The sequence below is a fragment of the Trachemys scripta genome, chromosome 14, assembly GCF_013100865.1.
Source record: "Trachemys scripta elegans isolate TJP31775 chromosome 14, CAS_Tse_1.0, whole genome shotgun sequence".
NCBI classification, from domain to species: Eukaryota; Metazoa; Chordata; order Testudines; family Emydidae; genus Trachemys; species Trachemys scripta.
Window position 1 is genome coordinate 9,721,667 of NC_048311.1, and position 10,179 is coordinate 9,731,845.

A 10,179-nucleotide genomic window follows, 5' to 3' on the forward strand; every position below is an offset into this window, starting at 1 on the left:
GCCAGAATGTGTGCCCCAGGAGCTCTCCTCGCATCCCTGGCAGGAAGGGCAGCCCCTGATCCCTGCTAGTGCTCCCAGGGGTGCCAGGTGCTGGAAGGCAGAGGGACCGAGTGAGATCAGGGCCCTGGTCCAACACCCACCTTTGCACAACAGTTAGTAGGGCTGGCTGGGCATGGAGAGGGGCAGGTGTTGGCGGGCTCTGTCTAAGAGCCCTCTGGAGGCATTTTGGCTGAGGCAAGCAGAGACTGAGACTTTGGCTGCAGCAAGGCCCCTATGCATTCCTGCCAATGCACCAGGCAGTGCCCAGGGCACAACCTAGCCCTAAAGAAACTGGGGCCAGTTCCACTGCCTGACACATCGTGTGTCATGTACAGCAGGGGAAGGTGAGTGTAAACTGCTGGGAAATCAGAAGAGTAATGATTTGCACCCATTTTCCCCTGGTGTAAGGGACTCACATTCTGCTGCCTGACAGCATCCGTGGCTACCTCCTGATCCCCACCCACCTCCATGGCATGCTGGGATGCTGCACACAATGTCTGCCCAGAATGTCCTCTCTCTGAAAGAACACATGGCTAGGAGTGGTCTCTGCCAGCCAGTCCTTCTGTTCCTGCAGCACACTTCCCAGGAGAGATGCCCTCAGTGATGTTACACCTGGAATAGAGTGAAAAACAGGCCTGCACCCAGCCAGAGGAGCAGGGTGCTATAGAATCATAGAATCATAGAATATCAGGGTTGGAAGGGACCTCAAGAGGTCATCTAGTCCAACCCCCTGCTCAAAGCAGGACCAATTCCCAACTAAATTATCCCAGCCAGGGCTTTGTCAATGAACAGGGCTGTGCCCAAAGGTATCTACAGTTGGACTGGTTCTACCAAACAGCGTTGGCTGGTTGGAGAGCCAGGGCTTGTGCCTTGCTCCCTGCTAATGTTCAGTCATCAACGCCCCTCACAGGGCCAGGCCCAGGGAGATTTTGTCAGTAGTGCCAGTTTCAGTGACTATTTTGGGTAGGTTGTAGCTCAGCAGTAAAGACTGTTCCCAGCCTGAGGCCCATCAGGAAAAGCACAGCCTGGCATAGAGCAGGGGCTTGATACAACGCTCGTCACCATCATCAGCTATTATGAGAAGAGGTTCCAGACTAGCTATGATCAGTGGGCAGAACCTGCTTCTCTAGGGACAGTGACGGAGCCAGGGATCTGAGTCGGTCCTGTGCCAACATCCCCTCGCTGGAGCACTTGCAGGAAGGTGACTCCTTGCTCACAGCAGTGCCACACGGCTCCTGCAACCTCAGCCTGTCTTAGACCAGCTCAAGATCTGCTTCTGCTCTCACTGACTTGGGAAGAAGGGTCAGGCCCTCAGTCAGAATCCCAGCCTCGATCAGCCCAGCAGAACCCAGACCAGCTGAGGTGGGAAGGCTCCCAGCTCAGCACAGCTCCTAGGGACTGGGCCAGGACAAGGCGTCCATCTGGGAGCAGCTCCTGTACCCAAAATGTCTGCCCTGTGGCTCATCTGGGACAGTTGTTTCCAATAGGTCATGAACCTCCTGGTTTGCATGTGGCCTGGGGCAGTTCAGACTAGTAGGCAAGGCCATTTACATGCCATGCATTGTAGTGGATCTAGTACACTGGGAATATGGAGCCTAACGTAATGATACTGAGCACGTGTACAGAGTAGAAGGGCCAGCATCATGGCCCCCACATGTTACCCAGTTACATTCTGTTGAGATAGGTAAGTGACATTTATCAGAGGGGTAGCCGTGTTAGTCTGAATCTGTAAAAAGCAACAGAGGGTCCTGTGGCACCTTTGAGACTAACAGAAGTACTGGGAGCATAAGCTTTCGTGGGTAAGAACCTCACTTCTTCAGATGCAAGTGAAGAAGTGAGGTTCTTACCCACGAAAGCTTATGCTCCCAGTACTTCTGTTAGTCTCAAAGGTGCCACAGGACCCTCTGTNTTGAGACTAACAGAAGTACTGGGAGCATAAGCTTTCGTGGGTAAGAACCTCACTTCTTCACTTGCATCTGAAGAAGTGAGGTTCTTACCCACGAAAGCTTATGCTCCCAGTACTTCTGTTAGTCTCAAAGGTGCCACAGGACCCTCTGTAAGTGACATTGTCCCTGCTCTCAGATGGGGAAACCAAGGTTCAGGGACCAAGGGCCAGGCTTGCACATGCCCAAGTTTGGGCACCCATGTTTGGAAATTTTGGCCCAAGCAACATTCCCCGATTTGAGAACAGCAGTCAGAGTCCCAGTGGGGATGGCTTAGAGAACATGAAGCACAGATGAGTGTCTTTGCAATCCCCTCCCAGGGGACCCACACATGCTAATGGATCGGCAGGATGAAGTGCTCATCTCTGTCACGCACTGGACCAGGTCTGATCAGGCTGAATAAGGCCTTAAGAGGAGCATTTAGGCAATTGGGAAAATCTGTCCCAGCTCCATGATCCAGCCCAAGATCATCCTTATGACTTCACCAAGGCCTGTAGGGGGTATGTGTCAGCGCCTAGGAAGAGTGTTGCCGTCAGCCTCACAGCTGCCTCCTTGTCAGAGTGTGGAGGAACCGTCCCTCCTGCCCAGGTCCCAGTGAGCTTCCCCAGCCCGCTGCCATGGCCAGGGGCCTGCCTACCTGCCCGCATTACCCCTGGGGGCTCAGCTGCCACTCTCAGACCCTCTGGCAGGATCACTGTTGATCGGGTGTAACCCCAAGGGTGGGCCAGGGAGCGTGCAACCAGCCTGCGCACAAGGATTATTTGTCACTCTTCTTGCTGCAATTTGACTTTCTAAGCAGCTTTCCCAGACTCCGCAGGGAGAGTGCCAGAAATTCCCTTTCTTTGGGGCATGCGCTCCCTGCAGAGGTGATCCCACTGCTGGCCCCCCTCACTTGCTGTCAAAAGCTGGCCCCGCAAGCTGCTGGGATGGAAGGAATGGGGGGCAGACCTGGAGCTGTGCTGTCCTGGCCTTCAGGAGCCTTGTTGGGACAGCGTGTCCCTCAGACCCCCTGGACTCGCTGAGAGCCAAGGCTCCTGGCTATGGAGTGTTCTCTCTCCGGGCTCAGCAGAGCTGAGAATGTCACTTGTTGACACTGCAATTGTTAACCCTTTAAGTTCCTGAGAGCATTCCCCCTCTCCCCAGGTGTAACCCTTTCAGTACTGGAGCGTAGTCAATATCTCCACCTTCTCCCAGAGCTCCTACATTTGCTCCCCATTCACAATGCAATACATTTAACCTTGTCAGTGCCACGATGCACACCCCCTCTCCCTTGCTTGCAATATACCCAACTGCTGGAGAGGTTTAATTAGATCCGTCAGCTAAACCAGTCAGGGTCGGGATGCATGTTAACGTATGTTGGTTTGTGTCTTGTTTTATCTTGAGTTTTCACAGATCTGTTTTTAAATACTCTATAAAAACAGAAGGAACTCTCAGGCAACAATGTTGTGAATGAAGGTAGGGTTTCACTGTAAACACATACATCGATTTAAACAACATTATTTGAAAATTAAATAGAAACACACGTTGTTTGAAAAACCTGGCAATTCCAAGTCAAGATTCCACTAACAGCCTTAAGATGGACCTTGTCCCCCTGCCCATCTTCAAACTATCACCAGAATCTTCCTTGCTCTCATTTCCCATACCTCATCTACTTTTTCTCTCCACCTAATATCGGCCATTAATCTTTGACACAGACACCCAGATATTCAGGTGGAATCACATCTTATACACGTACAGTGCAGAGAAAACACCGTTCTCATCTGCTATTCCCTTGTAAGCCAGAGGTCTCAACCTACTTCTTCAGCCTTTACATGCAGACTGAAACCCCTGCTGCATCTACTTCATCCAGCCAAACAAGGCTCATTGATACCTTAGCCTGTCCACACCGCACAACCTACCCAGTGTTAGCCTAGGGCACCATCAGTGCCCAGTCGTGCTGAGATGTGTCTAGAATGTTATACATTAATGCCTAGTACTCTGGTGCTATCAGTGTAGGAGCTTTTATATCTGTTTCCTCATTGGTTGACCAGGGAAGGTGGAAACAAGTAGAGCCCTGCAGAGCTGCAGATATCTGCTTTATATCCACAGATATCTACATCCGTGGACCATGTCTGCTGATCATGGATTGGATGCGGATGCAAATTTTGTATCCGTGAAGGGCTCTAGAAACAAGATCAGAGTTAAGGTTGTTTCACTCTGCATTTTCTGGCCATCAGGGTTTATGTGCGGTGTGTGCTATGACAGAATGCACCTGATTTGGTTTGGAGCAGTGGCTCTATCCATAGGAGTGGTTTGTTCTGGGAAGAGTTAAATACATTCAGGGAGAAAGGTTCCTGCAACAGCCCCTTGTGCGTCCCAGTTGATTTAATGCGATCCCATTGATACTTGGAGCCTGCAGGACAGCATGGCAGCCAGGCAAGCAAGAAGAATCATTGTTCCTGCAAAATTTGTCAGGATGACCTCAGGTTTGTGTATTTATCTTTGGCAAAATAGACAAAATAAACACACACAAATCCTTGTCTCTTATTCCTAGGAAATGGGAGGAGAGAAAACCTTAGTGCCTGCAACACATTGTAATTGCTGACGTGTAGATTATTCTGCATTTCAAACCACAGTTAAGTTTCCCAAATTCCACTCGTAGCAGCTATTCGTTGCATTATATGGTGACTGCTGCAATCTCTGCACATGATATAGCTGTGCTGAGCCCTTCCCCTCCACTGTGGGCAACTGGAAGAGTAGAAATTTGCCATGTATGTTCTGGGCACAGGACTCAAGGGAGGATTACCAGGGACTGTCTAGAGAACCTGGCCTGACAGAGACCATTTCCAATCGTTTCTTCCTGCCTGCAGAAACTCGTTTTTTTTCCTGATTCCCACTGAAGCTACCAAAAGTGACTAGTAGAGATGGGCTATCAATAGGTCAAAATGATTCAAACAAACTCTAAGGGCAACAGTTATGTCTGTATCATCAGATGCCGCCCCCGCTATGTGCTGCGGAGATAAGAAGATTCTGGCACTAGGACACCAGTCAGGCAAGTAACATGTTTCCATCGCCCATTAACTCTCTGATAGTCCTTTCTGCAGTTCAGCAACTCAGACCATATAGCGACGGGAAGAATCCACTCATAGTCCTGCCTTAGCCACATCAACATGGAACTGTTCAAAAGACATATGTGATCACAAGTCACAAAGAATAGTTCATCCTTTCTAGAACCTGAGGGAATGATCACAGCCTAACACCTACCACCTGCCTGCTTAGCACCATTTCCAAGGCAACAGAGAGTCCTATTAGGGCCTGTGTATTTTACACCTGTGCAAAGTGGGTGTGAGGCCCAACCCAGTCTGAGTACTCTACTCCCTGACCAGCATTAGTGTTTTACAGTTACCGTGCGCAGGCTTTGTGCAAATGTAAACGGCGCTCAGGCCTATAAACGACTTGTAGCAAACTGAGATTGACATTTCTGTCATTTATTCAGTTTGTCTCCTTTATTGCATGTTATGTGGCAATTTAACTCAAGATAACAGCCCTCTCCGTGGGATTCGTTGATTTCAGCCGACATTCAGCTTTTCCTTCCCCCCCAGTTTTAGCGATGTGTCAACAATGGGGATTGGGATGCTGTTAATGCTGGCCCTGAGCTGCTCATGCACTCACCTGCACCATGGCTAGAAACGAACCTCCATAAAGCTGGGATTTGGGGAAGATTTGCACTAAAATAATAGCAAAGAGTCCTGTGGCACCTTATAGACTAACAGACGTATTGGAGCATGAGCTTTCGCGGGTGAATACCCACTTCATCAGATGCAAACTAACACGGCTACCCCTCTGATACTAAAATAATAAATATCTTTCAGCAGCCAAATAGCAGTTCTGGGAACAAAGGCCACAAAGTGAAGAATGCCCCGTAAATCAACTGCATTAAAATTGCTGAAAGGCATGAGAATGTATGGAAGTGAAGACCCATAAAGTTTACACTTAGTAAAGAATCATTTGAAAAATATGTTTTGAAATTCTGCTGTCAGCTCCATAATAAACCCCGCTTACAAATAACCCAGAAATGAGTCTTAAAAACAATAATGGTTCATTTGAAAAGAATGTGGTGACACAGAACACATCCCCATCCCCCTCTCTTCAGAAAGGTGGCAGTATTGCTTTGGAGTAGCTGCATGAATTGTTAGGAACTGAGACTTCCTTCAAATGAACAGCAACGTACCATAATATACCAACAAACTCTAAGGAACGACTTAATCTAATGCAATGTAAGATCCTAGTGATATGGAAACCACACCAAAGCCCTGGACCCAAGTTGTGTGTAACTCAGCCAGACTCGGACCCTTGTGTTTCCCCACACACATTTGGATTTTTAACCAACTGCCAACTTTGTATTTGCTAAGAAAACAAAGTTTAAATTGACCACCCAGCTATCTAAGAGATCCTGATAACACCACACATGTCTAGTATTGATATCGGAAGCCTCTGATCTTCTTATTACCCGCAGCATACGCAAAGGCAAAACAAGAGTGGGTGGTGATCTGGAATGTATGTCCACATGTACAGTAGAACTATAGAGAACTGTATGCCATTGAAGCTAACAGCAGATTGTCAAATACATTTTTCTAGCATTATAATCAATTAATTTACATTAATTAATGTCAGTTAAAAGAATGAGCAACGCAAACACATCCACCCCCCTTATTTATTATAAGTATAGAACATGAATAAAATCACAAGTGTCCAGCAGAGGGGCTGAGTCAGAAGTGACCGTCCCATAGTTCACCTTCACTCACCTTCACTCATGCAGACCGTCCTCTGGGAAGCCCCTCACTGGGACTTCCACTAACTCACAAGAGTGGGACATGTTTTTAGTTGCAAACCCTCCGAAAGTGGCACTCCGCTGGGTGGCTCTGGTTTTATTTATCTGATGATGTCACTTTAAATATTTTGCATGTTCCATTTGTTATTTTTACTTCTAAAAATGACGCATTTCTGCAAATTCATTTTTATCCAATTAGTCACAACTTAATGGAACAAAATCAACTGCCTGGATATCAGAGTAAATGTCAGGCCTGTCTTCTCTGTCACTAGCATGTATATACAGGATAGCACCTGGAATATATGGAGGGGATTAGGCATGTCATTTTTCACAGCAGCTCTTTTGGATTTCTGACCCAGTCCTTCACTATAGGGCCCAGGCCAAGGGAACCGGGAACTGTAGCTTTACCAACATACACCACAAACATAAATTGAAAGCAATAAAAAAGCAATTAAAAAGTAATAGAGAAGAAGGAAAATGCATTTCTTCATTTGCAGAATAGCCTCTGTGAGAGCAAAGCCATGACAGCTTTACGACTCCCTGATTATTTTACTTGCATGCGGCTTCCAAACATTTAATGAAAACCAGCGTATGGCTGAGGCTTGCAGGAGAGGAAAACTTTAGACGAAATTCTTGATGCTTAGCCCTACCTGATCTGAACTTGCTCCGAATCAGCAAAGAATGCTCAGAACCCAGCAGTGTCATGGTGACTCTCTGTGAACAGGTCCAGAAGCCCCCGAACTTAAAGCATGAACTGGCTCCAAGGAGACAAGCTGGCCACTGCTAGGGCCCCAGGATTTATCCAACCCTCCTGGGAGCCTCTGGGTGCTTTCAGAGCTGGGCTTGTAGAAAGCAGCAAGTGACTTGAAAAGATTTGGTCCCATCCAGCACTGCCCCTCCACAGAAACCAACTGCTCTGCCCTGTGCTGGGTTGAACTAATTAACTTTGAGCTAGCAGGACCCTCCTCCTGCTCAGAGTTTACTATCAGCAGCATCACTGGGTGTCCTGGCTGATGTCATAGTCTAGCAGCCAGCAGCGACTATCACTAAAGGGTCTTAGGAAAGACAGAAGTTTGATATCTGATCCTTATTACTACCAATAGGAACTTTGGCCAATCAGAAGGCTCCTTCTCTCAGACAGCCGGCTTCAGAGCAGCTCTGAAATATCAACAGACCTAGAGCTTAACTCTTTCCAGCATGGGGAGATGTAGCCACTGGGAATTCCATGTGATGGGACTTAACTGCACAGAACCTAGAGGGGGGCTTAATAGCTGCAACTTGAAAATAATCTGGGCACCTTATTCTCTGATACTTAACAAGAACTTCAGGGACATTACGTGGAGCTCCCTCTGCTTCTGCAGGAAGGGGGATAGGATGAGATATTTATTAATTGAGCTTTTATGCTCTCTGATGTACAGAAGTTGTGACTTTTTCCATCTAAGGAGTCAAAATGTCCCTGTGGGGCATGTACCATTGCCAGCATACTGGCATGCCCTCCCAGTCTGGTTCTGCTGGGGCTCCTTGTGATGCGCTGATGGACTGTGTTTATGTAGGACTCACCGGGTGTTATCTCATTCTGATACCGATAAACCACAGCTAAGTGGCGTTTTTTGAGGAAACACAGTCTCCTGGTAACTGCATGGCCATCTTACCATCCAGGCCCAAAACGTTCGCTAAAATCAATCGTTCCATAGTTGACTTATTTGTTGGTGCTGAATATTCAATGTGCTGAGGTTATTGCAGCTTAAAATCACCCTTTTGTTCAGAACAGACTAATGCAGTAATCACAGAACACAGAGACTGCCATTGGCCACATGGAGCCATAGGGATGCTTCCCCAACTCCCATCTATCCCATCTCAGAGCTGGCAGTGCCTTTGCCAACACACAGGGAGGTGAATACAAATCGCTGCACAGCTTGTTCCATGGAAAAGATGACAGGCAGAAGTCACTACCAGGGTCTGGAAAGTGTCTGACCAGAATGAGACTTTTGAAGTGAAAAATTTGCCAAGAATGTCCCAGAATCAGAAGCTAGAGATGGGAGCCCTAGGCTCAAAGGAGCTTGTTCCTTATTGCACATTCTCTGGGTGCTTTGTCCCATGGTGTTTTAAATGTCCAAGGCAACAGACCCCTGCCATCCCTTCCCTGAGAGGCCATTCCCCAGCCTAACAATACAGCTCACTTCCTGATACGCTCCCAAAACTTCCCCCTCACTCCTCCTCGCCCTGAAGAATTCCTCTCTGCCTGTGGGACTTGTTTACGTGCTTCACAGAGCAGTACACTGTTATCACGTCCTCTGCTAGTGTCTAGTCTCCTAGCTAAACTACTCATACTTGGCCAAACACAAGCTGTTGGGCTCAAAACAGGTGGACCTGAGTGAAATTCCATGGCCAGTGATGTGCAGGCGGTCAGACTAGATGATCTGATAGTCCCTTCTGGCCTTAAACTCTATGTTTTGCTCTTTTAATATTTCCTCCTCACCAGCCCCTTAGGTCTTAACTTCTTTGTTGCTCTTCTCTCAAGCTGCCTTGCTCAATTGTGCTCTAATATTGCTGTGTCCAGAGGTGAATGGCATTGTTCAGATGGGGCCGCACCAGAGCCATGCAGTGTGGAATTAGAATCCAGCTACTCCCAGATGGGATCTTTCAACATCTGCAGCCCAGTATTGCATGGACCATCCCCTCTGCGTCAGTACGTTGTAAATGCATATTTACTTTGTTGCCCCCGGCCTTCCTTGTCTATGGCTTATGCAGAGCTTTCCCTGCTCCAGATTGTTTCTCCCCAAATGCATTAACTGCATTTTCCCATATCATTCTGTGTGGTCGAACCACTCTTCCCTCTGCGTCCCTTGGAGGACTTCTCTCTCTTCTCTTCAGTATTATCTGCAGGTTTCATTGATGTGCTGGTTACCTGCCCTTCCAGATCAGCTATGTGAGTCTCTGTGACAACATATTATGGGCTGAGGGGCAGGGTCCCTGTGGTAATGCGTTCTGGCTTATGGGGCCAAGGGGAAAGGTCTCTGTGACTGTGTTATGGCCTCTGGGGTCGAGGGGAGGGGTCTGTGTGACAATGTGTTACGGTCTGTGGGGCTGAGGTAGGGTTGCCAACTTTCTAATTGCAGAAAACCAAACACCCTTGCCCCGCCCCTGCCCTGCCCTGCCCCTTCCCAAGGCCCTGCCCCATCCCTTCTCTGAGGCTCCGCCCCTACTCACTCTATCCCCCTCCCTCTGCTCTCCCCCACCCTCACTCACTTGCTCATTTTCACCAGGCTGGGGCAGAGGGTTGGGGTGCGGGCTCTGGGGTCAGACCAGGGCCGAGGGGTTTGGGGTGCAGGAGGAGGCTCCAGGTTTGGGGGGGGTGGGGCCGAGGGGTTCAGAGTACGGGATGGG

At 48.4% G+C, this 10,179-nt stretch overlaps 1 protein-coding gene across 8 annotated transcripts in view; it reads right to left on the reverse strand.

The window, feature by feature from the left end:
• The window catches only part of MYOCD (myocardin), a 227,057-nt gene that overhangs the window by 92,417 nt on the left and 124,461 nt on the right, over positions 1-10,179 (reverse strand). Inside the window, exon 1 of one of the 8 annotated variants that reach the window (XM_034789816.1) lies at positions 7,443-7,840. The exons of 6 other annotated variants lie outside the window; for them this stretch is intronic. In XM_034789816.1, the coding sequence (XP_034645707.1) occupies positions 7,443-7,497 (55 nt within the window). In that variant the 5' untranslated portion in view covers positions 7,498-7,840. Of the gene's footprint in view, positions 1-6,766; positions 6,829-7,442; positions 7,841-10,179 lie in introns of those variants that run through there. One more of the 8 variants, XM_034789819.1, reaches the window with a different exon arrangement.